This window comes from Akebia trifoliata, chromosome 8, assembly GCF_017979445.1.
Source record: "Akebia trifoliata isolate Shusen 1 chromosome 8, ASM1797944v1, whole genome shotgun sequence".
NCBI lineage: Eukaryota > Viridiplantae > Streptophyta > Magnoliopsida > Ranunculales > Lardizabalaceae > Akebia > Akebia trifoliata.
The window spans coordinates 46,257,487-46,273,688 of record NC_141382.1 but is presented as its reverse complement, the minus strand read 5'-3'; the positions used below and the strand labels follow the sequence as shown (position 1 = coordinate 46,273,688).

Here is a 16,202-nt window from a genome sequence, read left to right as displayed (position 1 = left end):
TCATGATACCTTCTAGTAGATTATATAGATAAAAGAACAATCCATGGACATACTAGTATTTTTCTTTTCCGTTCAAATCCTAAACTAACAAAATCATACAACTATTTCTTTTTATCGCTAAGTGTACTTTTAATGAGATCAACAACTCAATGATGGTAGGAAATCAACTAGGTCTATGGTATCATCACCCATAGGGGCGGTGTCAGGAATTTGCCCATACAGAGGCAACCAAGAGTAGAATTTTTTTATGGGCAAAGGTTGTCAATGGATGCTTATCGGTTCGGATACAACCATATTTGAATCTAAATCCAAAATTTTTATTTGATATTCAAATTTGAATTCAAATATGACGGATGTTCTAAAACTCTATCATAATTCGAATCCAATTATCTTATCGGATATCGGATAATATTTGATTAGAATTCAAATAATTAGTATATAATAAAACACATAATTTTTCCTTATCCAATGATATTTCATTATTAAAAAAAAAAACCCCTATTATATATTATATTATTTATATAAAAAATTAATCAAATAAAATAATATATCATATATTATTTTGAATCGGATATTATCGTATTCAAAATGTTAATATCCAAAAATTTCGGATAATATTTAAATTCGAATCAGATTTGAATTTTTGACTGTCCATTGACACCCTTAGGTTACTGAGAGTGAAACATAATATTTGTGGGAGCAGTGAAGGGTGAAATTTTTTTTTTTTTTGTGTGGGGGCAATAGTGACAGATTTTGTTATCTACCACTAAAATCTGTCTCAATAGCTCACTAATCCATAGACTTTGAAAATTCTTATGAGGCACCCCCACCCTAAACCCACCCTTGATCACCTGTGGACTTTACTAGCAAGTTGTGCTTTCCATACATTTAACCATATATAATATGTGCATTAGTGGGTAAGGATGTGTTTGGTATTGCTAGGCTGTATTCCATATTTGATGGGTTGAAATTTGTTGAGCTCAACCCTATCTTTCCATGCTAAAATACGAAGATCCTAAACCTTATTTTGGGAATGGGCATGATCGGGTTAGTGGACCAACGAGATCAGTTGATTTTAGGGCTATCAATGGATCAGATCAAAATCGAAATCTGATTCGATAACTTCGGATCTCCATCAAGGACTTGGATTCTAATAAGGATGTGATCCGATAACTTGGATTTTGGATCAATCTCCCAATTCAATAAAATGTGAGAAAGTATATAATAATACTATATATTTTGTTTAAATGTTTGAAGTTTATTTTAATTTTGAATATCAAACTGGGTTTGGCTTGATCCAGGCCCAATCCAATTGCTATTGGATTGGTAACGGATCTTAATATTGAGATCTCATTGCTTGCTTAACGGATAAGTTTGGAATCAGATCCAATCTTCTGGTAACCAAACGACCCGAACCCAATCCATTGACAGCACTTTTTGATATGGCTTATGAGAGACACACTATGCTAATCGTTCGGTAATTGTTGGTTGACTTTAGCCTAGGCAGCATATACACCCACGGCGTATTTTAGAGACAGTCCTTGTTATAAATCTGATATAGGTAATTTGCTGACTTGATGAGGATGTTAAACGGAGATGATGGAGAAATGGCGTTCGAAGCTGTTTCTTCTCTTTCTCCTCTCTCACCTCTCTTTGACAATCTCACAGAGTCTCCCTTCTCACGGTAAAATTTTCTAAATCAAAACGATTTTATTCGGTTTTTTTTTTCTAGAATTTTTAAATTCTCTGTTTCGATCTTAAATTATATCTATTAGTTCAGATCAGATGCTATTTCGTTCGTGTTCATGAAATCTAGGGTTTTGTTCTATTTTTATTTTCAATTTCTTGTATTGTGATGTTTTATGAATTTTGATTCTCATGTTTAGTTCAAATGGCTTGAATTTCGGTGGAGTTTTGTTGATTTGTATTGGTAGCTGTTGATAATCTCATTCAGGTTAGGTAATTAATGGACCTTCAATTATCATGCTAAAATAGGAAGATTATTGTTGTGGTGTGGAATAATTAGTGGTGAAGAATATTTGTAATCGAATTGTTCTTTAGAGATAGCTTTTGGAAAAAAAAAATATTGAACGAGGAATTGATGGGCTGTTGAGAATTGTGTTTCTTTTGAACGTAGTTTACATTTTTCTACAAATGAATATGATAAAATTAAAAAAAATGGTTGTAGGTGGATATGAGTAGGGCCGGCTCCATACAAGTTGAGGCCTAAGGTGAAATTTTATAATTAGGCCGATATTTAATATATTATATAAATAATAATTTATTATTCAGAAAATTATTAAAAAATAATATTTTTTTTGTTTTTACGAAATTATAAAAAATGTAATAAACCAGCGGTTGGAATGCTGGTTTTCGTTCTATACATAAGGCCCTCACTCACTCTCATTTCGGCAAAAGGACCTCTTATTTTTAAAAGAAATGAAAATATAAATCGGTTCTCGGTACCGTGGGTACCCATTGGATAAAATTTAATGGTTCCGGTTCCTATTGGTTCGGTTCCATTTTAGACCCAGCTCTAATTGGTTCCAATAAAAAGGGAACTGAAATTGGGGTTTTCGGTTCCAGTTCGGTTTTGGTTAAATGGGTACCCATTGACACCCCTAATTCCACCATGTAAGTAGGTTTGTATAATTAAAAAATGATAATAGTATTTTTTGTGTGGAAATAAAAATGATAACTGTTAAAAAAAATTGAGGGTGTTTCTCAAATTGTGGGGTCTTAGGCGATTGCCTAAGTGGCCTTATCCTTGAGCCAGCCCTGGATATGAGTGGTAGTTCCCTCTTTTTATAAATAATTGGGGGAGTGAATCATGAATAAAATAGGCACATTAATGAAAGATTAGACGATGATTTGAATTAATGGCTTGGTCTAATTGAGTCACTGGTTTTATATTTATAGCATGGATTACAAGGTACAATATGTTATACATGTATAAGAGGAAAATCAAACAAAAGATATGCATAGAAAGTCAGAAACTAAATATAGAAAAGAAGGAAAACTAGCAAAAGATATACATCTTTACTATTATAATGATGAGAAGGTGGAATAGAAGTGGTTGGACACCAAAATTTGGATCTCACAAATGCCCCCACTTTTACAATTAAACTCAATATAATCAGGCCATTTTGGTAAAAACCAATAAAATTGCACTCCCGCAGATCCCAACCCTATAATCACGTTATTAGTTTTCAAAATTACAAGAATATCCTTTTTTACTATGTAATATTTAAAAAACCTTTAATTAATACATTAAATTACAAATAAACCCTTTTGATACATATGCGTTTGCATGTGCCATCTTCTGGTAGAAACTTAATAAGAGAAAGATTGGGAGATTGGTCAGGTTATGCTGGGCGATTTATCTTGTATACCCTGTGACTGTGAGTACAACCCTCTGAACTTATGGATGAATGAACATTGGTTTGGCACAAAAGGTAAGAAAATTGATTGGGAACATCTTTTATAAAGATGTCGACGCACTGGTTTTTGGGATTGAACAAATTGACCAGTGAGAGTGCCATTTGCAACCTAGTCTTGAGCAAAATGATAGTCCATTTGTTGTGTATTATACGGGCATGAAAGATAGGATTTGCGTCCAAGTTTGTGGCATTGGGGTTGTCATAGTAGAGCACATGTGGACGTTGTAAAGGTATGCAAAGATCGCATGGAAGACATGAAAGCCATAGAATTTATGAGATAGTTATTGCAAGGGCCTTATATTCAGCTTCAGCACTCGAGCGGAACATAGTGGGCTCTTTTTTTGAGCCCCAAAACTGCTTCCAAGAAAGACAATATCTAGTTGTTGAGCCTTGTCTATTTGGGCATCCAACCCAGTCACGAGTCTACACTAGAAAAAGATGACATGAGAGTGGTTGAGTTGGCTCGAATTGGTAGACCAAGTCCCAAGGTCCTTTTGAGATGGTGAGGCATTTATTGGACTGCTTGTTCACTTCATGGCGTGGAGAACAAACATGGATATGTTAACATTTATTTTTATTTTTATGGGTATGCTGGACTTTAACCCACGACCTCAAAGTTGTTTTGCAATGTGTCAAACCAACTGAGCTATGGGTCTAAGCCCATGGATATGTCAACTTCACTTCAATGATAACCATTTTTATACCGGGAATCTATTAAAACATCAAAACCATGCTTGTGGGGCTTGACAAAGTCCATTATTTCCTTGTAAACTTCATATACGTGAGTTGGGCAAGTAGGATGAACGAATTCGAAGCTAGGTCGTGCGGCACAAGGGGTATTAATCCACAAGCAAGCCTGTTAAAATAATCTTACACCACAAAATGTATATAGCAAGCAAGAGAACGGGGGATCATCGAGGAGTGTGTTTATCACGTCAAGTTGTCGTATAAGCCAACCTTTAGAGTCAACAGCCTAGAGAACCATGTGTATGGTGGCAAGCTTAAGTGTTCAACAACTAGATGGTAGGTTTTGGAGAATTCTATGCCAAGTTGTTGATGAAAGACCTTAGCTATAAGTCGGGCTTTATACCATTTGACAGTCATATTGCATTGCTTAACATGATAAATCCACCAACAATCAACAATGTTCATGGTTATGTGTTCAGTTGAAATATATTCTTGCTCACTTACTTTGATTATTCTCCTTTATTCTGATTATTTTTTTTTTATAGTACTTTGGATTAATTTTTAATTGGCTCTTTGATGCTTGTATAAACTGTAGGATGCTACTGGACGGAATCTTGTCAGAACAAATGGATAGGTGGATGTGGCGCTGGTCATGTGATCATTGATCAGTCAGCTGATTGTAGTGGGCTCTGTTCAGGGGAAAAATACCCCCCTTGCCTTCCTTTTTACACTCATTTCCATTGCTGCAAACCAGGCCAGTAAAACCTTTTGATTCAATAAGAAAGTTATGTAGGATAGAAAACTTTCCTTTTGATTCAACAGGAAAGTTATGTCAAGTATTATATTTGTCCTCAATGGATTATTTTGCTCTCACATTTTTCACAAATCTATAGTCTTGTTTGGGACAAATCTATGTCCAGAGAGATAAGAACTTAATAACCATCTATAAACAGAATGGTTAGGCTCTTGGAAGATTTACAAGGGGCTCAGAGCCTCCAACTTGACCCCATCTATGAGTTTTCCCAGATGATTATAGCCATTTGATAGTTGTAATACTATAATCTTGTCGGATAAGTTGCGGCTCTAGATCCCTAGGTATCCTTACCAAAGATGCTTGTCTTGGATCTTTTCATTTTTATTTCTTATGCATTATTATCTTCAAAATACATGCAGGATGCTTTTCCTTTCATTTTTCATCTTTTTTGGTGTGTAAGCTGGACTAGAACCCACACCTCAAAGTTAATACGTCAACCATGTTTCTACCATTTTTATCTGATATTTACTTCTCTTTAGCAGAAAACCCGAAGGTGACGGATAGGTGTGCAAAATGCAGGAATAGGGTAGACTATGGTGATGAGTACATATGTTGCATGGATTGTTCAGTTCCTTACATCACTGACAAAAATACCAAATTGGGTTACTGTAAGACTGGGGCAGAGCTAGCTGTGCAATTAAAACCACGAGGTTCTTGTCAAAATATTTCTCAATTTTATATTCATGCAGTGCTGTCAGGCTGGATCAAAATTTTTATTGTATTTTTTTTTTGTAACTTATAAAGAAAGAAATGCTTCTTAATATAGTGCTTTCTTTGGCATACAGAACATTTTAATTGGGTTGCTGGGCCATGGATGCCATGTTCATCTCCTTGTGATGGTGGTGTTCGATATCGAGATGTGGAATGTTTTGGTCAAATTGAGGATATGTCCATCCCACATTATCCAGTAGATGATAGTAGATGCTCAGGGAAGGAAATGGTGAGCGAAACATGATCATATTTTCACAATTCGTGTGCCAACATTGCGATAGCTATCTTTCTTTCCTCCATTTAATGAATTTAGGTTTCCCTGTGACAAGATTAAAAATTAGGGTATTTTAGAAACATCTCCCTGTTAAATTGGTGATATTAGATTTACCCCCTTGCAAAATGCTAGATTAGGTTTACCCCCTTGACCGTAAGTCAACACATTGCAATTTCTTCATGATTTAACAGTGAAATTTTGATTTTGATTTTTTCTTCAAAATGCTCTTCAAATACTTAAATTACTAAATTAAAATTTCACGGTTAAATGATCAAGAAAAAGCAACCTTGACTTAAGGTCAAGGAGGGTAAACTTAATATTGCATTTTACAAGGGGCTAAGCCTAATATCACCAATTTAACAGGGGCGTCTTTCTAAAATACCCAAAAGAAACACTTATAAATGCCTACTTATTAACATTGAGCATGCAAGGTTGTGCTTGTTTATCTTAATGGATTGCATGGCAGCCTTTTAGACAGGAGCCCTGTAATTTGAGAAGCTGTGGAGAGTTTGGCAACAAGGACTCTCGAGCAAGCCGCAAACACAGTAGGATGTCAGCTTGGCTCGTTATGTTTCTTGTTCTTGTTGGGCTCATAGCCATTGGTGGTCTTGGATTCGCAGGTTACACTTTTTACAAGAGGTACTTTCTGAACTATATTATCTGTTTGTCAAAATCTGCAGGCATGGTCTACTAGCTCTGTGAATATTTTAAGACAGACTTGAGATCATTGGAAAATTCTGACAACCGAACTCAACTTTTTTACTATGAGGTCATCTACGAGACCTGCTCGAAATTCGTCCCGATTGAGTGACCATAACCATCTGATCTATTGCCAGATCAATCTTTACTGAGATCTCCTAGGTGAATCCCTCACCTAGCAATGGCCCCTAGTGCCAAAGCCTTCCCTAGGTGTTGCTTAGGCCTTGCATGCAACTTAATATAGTGCATCTTCTCCTCTCTTTTTTATTTGTTAGTTTTCTTCACCTTCTTTTTCTCCCCTCTTTTACATTGTACTTTCTGAGCAAAGAATGATCCCTTCTATCTCTTTTATTGTTATAATAGAGGTTCTATATCTAACCAGCAACAACCCTCTCTTTTCTGCTGTTTCTTTCCATTTATAATTTTGTACGTTATTCCCCTTCTTTCTTCAGTCTTTAGTTATATTTTATTGGCTTAGTTATTGGTTTCTTCTCATCATCCAAAGAATAAAAAAAATTACCGTGGCTTAGATTTATGCAAATCTACTTGATGCATTCAACATGAAAAAATATTTTCATAGTAATCGATGATCAAGTAACATAATTTATGCATGATAATGAATGCATGCTTTATTACTATTTCTTTTACACATTTCTGCCTTTTATTCTTATGGTCTAATTTTTATGAAATTAATTAACGAAGAAATAAATAAACAAATGAATTATCACACAGGTTTCACCTAGTCATTGCTTCGTGCCCTCGCCTTAAGGATCCATATTACTTGGACACCTCCCAATGCTTTTGAGTATACTGTCACTCACCAGCTTCTGATAGCTATGTTGTGCATAGACCATAACCATTGTCATAATAGATCATAGATCATTTCCTAAGAAAAAGCTGAAGCAAAAAAATATAAGGAAAGAGAAACTAGAGACTGCAGGAAAGGTGATGAAATGCGTATGTGGATTCTTTTATAAACAATAGAGATGGTTCTACTCGCAAAAAAATAAATACAGATGGTTTTTTCAATTTGTATTTTCTTCCAGGATGGTTGGGTAATTTGATCACTTGACAGTAAGTTAAGTCTTAGTATCTGTTTTTTCCAGCTCTGATGTTGATTGTAGGGGTGTCAGTAGGTTGCGTGTAGTATTGCTAGTTCCACCATGATTGTTAAGTATGTTTGGAAGTTGGGCCCAGCCAACTCAATAGGATACACTGAATTAGGACTGCAACTTGGGTGGGTTGGGGATCAATCTGTGCTCAACCTGCACTTGACAAACACCATCCCATGCCCACGCCCAACCCAACCTTAGGCATAAAATGCTCAACTCAAGTTGGGTTGGTTGGCTTGGTTCATTCCTCATTAATACTAGATAGTTTAGTAATGATAATGACTTATATAAAGATAAGTGGTATATAAAAAAAATATAAATTTGCAATTATTTGTCCTAAAATATATTTGAAAGTTCACATACATGAAATCATAAGCAAATGTAAAGAAGAAAATGAAGATTAACTAAAATTTGAAATGTAAATTGTGAGTGAGAAAGAAACAAAGATATTTAAAACTACTTTTAAATTATAATCATATTAAGTTTAGGTTCGGGCAAATCAGGCAACCAAATGTCTATGCCCAATCCCAACCCGATTTGTTCGGTCAATTTTGTTTTTGCCCGAACCCTAGCTAACTGTGCCCAAACCTGACCCAAGGTTGGGCTCAACCTATCGGGTTCGGCCTTGCTCCACCCAAGTTGCAGCCCTATAATGAATAGTGGAATTAAATGTTCGTATTCTGGGTTTTCCAGTCCCGACCTGTTATTAATGAGATAAATGATGGAATTGGGTTTGCAACTGTGTGATAATCAGGTGCTTTTTGACACCCATATTGATTCATACTTCACCACATTTATAACATTTTGTTTTGTTTTGTTTTGCATTCAGGAGAACCTCAACTCAACATGGCTTTGTGTATATTATGTTAGAAGGGTATTCTTGAGAGGAATTGTTTTGCTGTCATATCGAGATCAATATTTCAGGTGGTAATATGAACTTGACTGTTTGTACCTTATTCTAAAAACTTGTGCATTGGTCATGTATGACTCAAGAGGACATCCTAAACGCGGGTTGTACCAAGCTGAGTTCTTATTCATGTTTTACTTATATTTTTTATTGGTAATTTCATGTTTGTAACTGTTTTGCTTGTGAAATTTGCAATGTCTTGGGTTTCTTATTTTAAAGTTGAGTTAATTCAATTAAAGAACCTTGTTACACTCACTTCGTATTTGAAGATTAGGAGATCGTCAGATTCTAAAATCATCTTTGGTGGTCCTCCTCTCACCTTCATCCAAGGCCCAGGCTCACAGCCTAGGTGGCTCCATGGCCATGTGGATCCAAAGCTCCTGTTGGGGTGACCACGATGTAATGGCTCCATTGAGGGCACTCTGGACAAATGGACAGACATCCCCCTCGAATGACTATTAACCATTGAGACAATTGGGGCAAGAAGAACGATGTCATCTACCTAGTCAAGGGAGTTCTACAATTTCTTTGTTTGGACCTACCGAGAGATGGGTCAACCAATATATCATCTTTCAATGATGGATGTTTTTATTGGTGTCGTATATTCTTTTATGGTTGGTTATAATGGTTACAATCAAATTGGAACGGACCTAAAAGATGTGGAGAATACATTCTTTGCGTCTGTTGACAATTTCAGTAACATTGGCATATGCCCTTTGAACTCAAGACTGTAAGTGATGCATCACCGGACCTGTTATCTTCCAAGACATCCTTAAATTACAAATTACAAATTTGATAACAATATCAATGACATGTTGGGATAAAAAATGAATCCTCATGATAAATCTCGACCACTCAATTTCATGCTTACATGATCTCATGAGTACGGTCCAAGCCAAGAGAAATCATCATCATCCACATGAAAGAGTTTCAATATTACGTGTTCGACACCATACAAATGACTGTTCTGAACAGGAACACAGTCCACCAATAAATGTAAGCTGGAAGTTTAAAGATTGATTACCATTCATGCCTCAGTTGATTCTTTCTGAAAATAGTGAAACAAGAACGACTAGCCAATGTAGCCATTTCATTATGAGGATTAAAGAAACATAAATCAAACCACTTCATACAGAAACTGTAAGCACTGGTTTAGTTTCACTCTCGTGTCTGAATATTTCGGTCCCAAATCTAAATATAACTTACAGAACAGGATGTAGATTAAAGGGATCTACTTCCACAACTTCCGTAAGGACATGTTCTTTTCAGTTTCCTTCTTCATGACCTTGGCCACCGCCATCTCAAAATCTTCCTGTGTTACATGCACTCTCCTCTCCCTTAATGCAAACATCCCTGCTTCTGTGCACACAGCCTGCAAGCAGTGTAAGAGTTTAGCCAGACATAGATTGCAAAATTTCCAACGAAAATTAACTATAACTCATTCTAAAAATAACTCATGTTGCTTTAGATGGAAATTCTGAAGGACTCTAGGCTACATTCATAATCTGAAACAGACCTTGAGTTCTGCACCAGATGCACCATTCATCTTCTCTGCAATCTTCTTCAGATCAATCCCACGCATCAAATTCATTTTCCGAGAATGTATCTTTAAGATATCCCAACGGGACTGAAAAAAATAGACAGATCAAGATATCACCATGTGGTTAATTTGCAGAAATGCACGAAAAGTAAGACCAGATAACACAATAGTCAAGATTAGGGAAATGTTAATAGACTCGTGATGCAAGCCATTATTTTGTGCCACTTTTTTTTTTTTTTTTGAGGATGATAGAAGAAGACGTGGCTCTGGATAAAATTGAATGGACACACACACACATACCTATATATGGCAAAATGAAGAGTTGAACATCACAAGGATTATCGCCCATATGGAAAAAGAATTAGAAATAATAAACATTTGCTGTCCTAAGAATGTTATGCATAGGGTTTCGTCCTTCTCTACAAAAAATAAACAGGAAACAAGAAAAAAGTACAAGACGAATAGACATGTCTTGCTTAAGAAAGTGAGACAGAAATTTCTTATTTCTATCTTTTGCTGCTGAAGCACATGTCTATAATGTTTATGCTGAATGTAACATTACCTCCCCATTGGGATTTGGAAACTCAATCTTCCTGTCTATTCGTCCAGGCCTAAGGAGTGCCTGATCCAGAATATCAATCCGATTTGTAGCCATCAAAACCTGTGAATGCATACCACAAGAAGTTGTAAGAGGTTTTATACAGGGAAGGTTGGATTCAAAATTTTTTGCAATTGATGTCCCAAGCGATTTCATTATGTAATAAAAGTACTTTGATCTTGTTTGATGCTTCAAATCCATCCAGTTGATTGAGAAGCTCAAGCATGGTACGTTGCACTTCACTATCACCATTTCCAGTCCCAGATTCCATTCGAGCAGATCCAATACTGTCGATTTCATCCATAAAAATGATTGACGGGGCATGTTCTCTGTGAAATAAGCAAAAATCAGAAACCATACAAATAGCATAAAATAAAAAGCCAAAGAGAAACCTAATGTGCTTTACCAACAAGAGCAATAATGCACAAAGTTTACAGAATCATGCCATACACATTTTTAATATGTATCACAAAACACGCTAGACACTTCAAACACTGGGAATTATTTACATTAGATTTTCTAAAAGAAAAGGTAGAAATAAACCTGGCCATAACAAAAAGTTCTCTAACCATTCTAGAGCCTTCTCCAATGTATTTCTGAACCAACTCAGACCCAGAAACCCTGATAAAGGTGCAGTCAGTATGATGAGCTACTGCCCTCGCAAGCAGTGTTTTTCCTGTACCAGGTGGCCCATAAAGCAAGACTCCCTATTATAGTCCAAAAAGAGTGAAATTAGGATACTATTAATACACAGTTATTAAATCATGGGTCTTGTGAACATGTGCTCTAAGGACACATGTTAAGATGCATTAAATACACCCCTAAAAAAATACTTAAAATGCCCCGCCCTCTATTTTTTTCTTTCAAAATACCCTCAAATGCTTATTTCCAAGGTGTATTTAATGCATCTTAATGTGTGCCCTTAGGGGACACGTTAACAAAACGCTTAAATAATAAGTAGATACAAATGGATGATAATACTTTGGCAAGTTGGAGTTACCTTTGGTTGAGCTATTCCAAGACTCTCAAATAATTCAGGATGTTTGATCGGCAGCTCAATGACCTGAAAAGATTAAGACAGGAAAGCACTATGGTTAACTTAAAAAGCCACATACTTTGACATGTCAATTGATGAACCACACCAAATCAAGAATATTGCTACATGGCGGTCCTTATGATTCAAAATCCAATTGCAAAAAATAAAATATAAGAATTTATCAACCGACAAACCTCCTTTATCTCTTTGATTTGCTGGTCAAGACCACCAATCATATCATATGTAGAATCAGGAACTTTTTCAACTTTCATAAGGTTGACCAAAGGATCTACTTTGCTGGGCAAGACCAAGTGAAGCACATAGCTGTCATTACGAAGAGCAACTCTGGTTGATGGCGTGATCTTTGTGATATCAATGCTCTTATCAATATCAACAACATATTTCCCTTCTGGATGAACCTAAAAAAGCGAAGCAAAGAACCATCAACCACTGTTAACTATATTATCGGATCCAGTAAAATAAATCAACAAAAATTTCACAACTACAAAGAATATGTTTCACAGTGGAAACGAGAAACAGTTACTGCTTTTGAATTAGTTAAAAATGTTAAAAAACATTCTTCAGTATTGAGTCAATGTACCCTGTTAATTAGAAATAATTTGCAGTCCATAACTTGAATGGAAACTCATGCCAGATGCAATTATGTAGGAAAACAATTATGATCCCAAACGGATGATGTAGGACTGACTTACCCATATTTTTTTTTTCTGAAATTTAAGCTTGTATCAGGGATTGTTAGCCATATTTTCCCCCTTCTACCCAGATAATATGGAAAACCTGTGTTATATCTTTTCTAATACCTAAGTTTTAAGTATAAATTATGTACTCGCACCATTTTGGTCCCATAGCCTTACCATAAAAGTCAAGTGAGACTCAGAAGCCCAGATCCAAAATTAGATATGAGCAGCAGGAATCTAAAGATTTTGGGGACTGCCATAAGATGGGTGTTCAGAGCATAATTGTGCTAGATGTGTGGACCTGGTTATAGATTAATCCTAAATTTTTTATTTGGGGTGATTTGTGGAGCCTTGATACCATGACCTGGGTTCAAAATCCACTGAACCTAAGAAGTGCCACTTAGCTAAGTGGTAAGACATGTGGAAAGTTGTTCCCGCGTCCGAGGTTCAAACCCCTTTGAACTCATACTTCTTATGCTAACCACTAACCATATTATCTGTCACTAACCAAGTATTTACCTATAAAAAAAATCCGTTGAACCTGAATTCACTTCTGCTAAGAGAGAGAGAGAGGTAACGCCAGATACCCAAAAAAAGGCACTGCAAATCAACCATGAGAATTTCCATCCAAAAACGCTATCTTCAAAATGAACGCAAATAAGCTCTTGGATGACCCAAAAACCATGAAAATGAAGAAGTTTTGATCTCGAGGGCTATTGCATCAAGTGTGCCACCCTTGTGGAAAATTCTTCTATTCTTTTCCTTCCAAATGAACCAACAAACGTAGGAAGGAAGAATTCTCCATAAGACCTTATCTTTCTTAGAGAAGGTTTTGGAATACCAACTTAAGAACAACTCCCTTGCCGACTGTTCCATCGTTTTTTTTCTGTAATATTTGCTAAAAATTCCATATCTTGCACAGCAAGAATTCATTAATCAAACACCCATACTCCGATAATTGTTTACCTAAATCCATTACTTCAACAACAAACCTGATTAGCAAAATTCTGCAGTTCTAGACTTCGATAGGTTCGTAATCGGGAAAGATTTATATGATAAAGTGATTGGTTCATCATCAATGCTATGGAAACACAATTTTTGACGACATTGATTCTATAAGCGTGGTAAAATTCATAGTGCCCATACAATAATTGGCATGAAAAATTCCATAAAATAAATCATTCTTTAACCAATAAAAAAAACCAAACTTGACAGATACTCCAAGATGAAGAACGTAAGACATAATTTCAATAACTAACCTTAACTAAAACCTTGGATTTCCCCATAACTTTGACGACTTCACCGACATAAGATCCGGGTTCCTGAAGCAGTTGTAATTCTTCTCTAAGCATCCTCACTGACAATCACCAAGAATGAAATCCAATACCCAACATCAAATAAATCTCCAAAATCACAACCCAATCAATTAAATGAATAATAACTAGTGAGAGAGGAAATCCTACTACATAGATTAGTCAAATAGGGATCTAGGGTTAGGGTCGAAACCTCTAGAATTGAGATCATTGCGTTGAGCTTCGAGACGATTAAGATTGTGGGACATCTGGCGGACCTGAAGCTGAAGATCATGGATGTGTTGAAGGTAATAATGCCTCAAACCTTCACCTTGCTTCATCGTCGTCTTCGCTGCGTTGTAAATCTCCTCTCTCGCTGCTCTCTCCACAGCTACTGTCGCCATTTTTATGAATTATGAACCAAACCAATCGATCGCAAATTTTCCTTTTTCTTTCTTTTTTTGCTTTTTGGCCTTTTTAAAGATCAGTACAGATACAGATTGGTGAAAATTTTGAGATACCCATTCCTCCTTAAGCTGGAGTGATGGATGACATATCCCTTGACCATAAGAAAATGACAAAAATACCCTCTTATTTAAAGGTTTTTTTGGACCGACTGGTTGCACACCACCGATTACCAATTGCACTCCATCACTTAAAAATTCTCCTTTCCACACCAAAAATAATGAAAAATACTGAACTCATTTTCTTCTTCTTCCCCAACCATACCCACATAAATTATTGTTAGTTCAAACTTTTTTTTTTTTAATAGTCTAATCTATGTGCAAATATCACAAATCCCTTGTAATCAACATGTATTTGAAGTGATAAACCAAGAAAGGATTGGTTTTGATGATTTTAACCTGCTTAAGAAATTTGTTGGAATCAAAGATGAATAAACCCCTAAACTATAAGATTATCATATTGAAGTGCAATTAGTAAGTTAAAATTTATTTTAATAAAATTAGAAAAAAAAAAAACATCTTTTTTAATGTTAGTGCAACTAATCTGTCCTTTTTTTGGGTGTGTTGATTGGATTTTTCTTTGAATAATGCTGAAATGACCTCAGGTTGGAATCTCATATCACACTTCTTGACGTTGTTCATCGAGATACAAGTGAAAAAACATCTGTGATTCATATCCACTTTCTCATCAAGAAGTGTGATATAAGGTTCCAACTTGAGGTCACTCAAACACAATTCTTTTTCTTTTTTGATATCTCGATTTCAAGACTCAAGAAGAACAACTTGGGGAAATAGCAAATTAGAACGAAACTATAGTAAAAGTCGTCATAAAGTGGGCATCAAAAGTATTAGTGGAAGAATAATGTTGAAATGACCTCAGACTGAAACCTCATATCGCACTTCTTAACGTGAAAGTGTATGAGAACCATATATGCTTTCATTGAGATATTTTTATTCAATATAATTTTATTTGACACATTTGTGTCGACTTGCTAATTTTTGAGTTGAATCAATTCGATGAACATTCAAGTCGAGTTTTAAATTATATTTTAATTATTTAAAATTATTTATATATTTTAATAAATCTAATATTCATAGACTAAATCAATTTGATGTTAATTATACTCACCTCCATCATCATCATTGGTATAATCATTATCATCTATTTGATTTAGAGATTACTAGTTTTGTAAGTGAAACTAGTTTTTTTTTTTCCATTAAATTGATCTATAAGAGATGACCATAGTTAAAGAACATGTCATTAATTATAAAACATAGGAGTAACTCAAATATTCTCAAATAAACGTGTTTCTTTAAATTTCAAAAATCATTGAAAGGGTAAATAGGATATTTTTACTTTAAAAATATTTTTTAGACTAATATTTCATAAATTAGGTACTAAAGAGTTCATATTTTTTTAGAAAGGACTTTTTGATACATAATTTTAAAAAATAGGTCTTTGCGGTAATTGTCCTAAAGAATAATACTGGAGTGACTCAAGATTGTATCTCATATTGCACTTTCCTAACATGGAAGTGTGTGAGAAGCATACATGTTTTTCATCGAATCATCAAGAAAGTGCGATATGAAGTACAATCTTCAGGTCACTCCAGCACAACTCACTCATTGGAAAAAGACTACTCCTTTACCTGAAAAAAGTGTACTAAAGTGAGCCATTGTGGACACTCACTTTGTTAAATGACACGGTGGTATTTCAAAATCCCAAAGAGATATGAACTTAAATTTTAACTCCATTAATAGCTAGTAATCTTTATGTAATGATTGGATTTGTATCATTTATTATTTTACATACAATTGATAGTTATAAGACTTCTGATGTTTTTTATATGAAATTTTAAGTCCTTGTCTCCATGGGCATGGGGTTGTAATCCACTACCAAGATTTTGGATGGTCCACTTTGTGATGATTT

General features: G+C 35.2%; 2 protein-coding genes across 2 annotated transcripts; one reads left to right on the top strand and one right to left on the bottom strand.

Annotated features, from left to right (window-relative positions):
- The first annotated feature begins 1,529 nt into the window (after positions 1 to 1,529).
- LOC147397211 (uncharacterized) lies at positions 1,530 to 8,832 on the top strand. The gene is made up of 6 exons (XM_086452738.1): positions 1,530 to 1,684; positions 4,723 to 4,881; positions 5,424 to 5,591; positions 5,727 to 5,881; positions 6,393 to 6,565; positions 8,567 to 8,832. Exons 1-6 carry the CDS (start codon positions 1,597 to 1,599, stop codon positions 8,619 to 8,621), a joined length of 798 nt encoding a protein of 265 aa, XP_086308864.1. The 5' UTR covers positions 1,530 to 1,596; the 3' UTR covers positions 8,622 to 8,832.
- An 870-nt stretch (positions 8,833 to 9,702) lies between these two features.
- LOC147397210 (26S proteasome regulatory subunit 8 homolog A) lies at positions 9,703 to 14,310 on the bottom strand. Its single transcript, XM_086452736.1, has 9 exons — positions 14,023 to 14,310; positions 13,776 to 13,873; positions 12,013 to 12,237; positions 11,783 to 11,845; positions 11,326 to 11,489; positions 10,955 to 11,111; positions 10,747 to 10,845; positions 10,161 to 10,271; positions 9,703 to 10,016 (listed from the first exon to the last, which is right to left on the bottom strand). The coding sequence occupies exons 1-9, from the start codon at positions 14,210 to 14,212 to the stop codon at positions 9,876 to 9,878; spliced, it is 1,248 nt and encodes a 415-aa protein (XP_086308862.1). The 5' UTR covers positions 14,213 to 14,310; the 3' UTR covers positions 9,703 to 9,875.
- Positions 14,311 to 16,202: the final 1,892 nt, after the last annotated feature.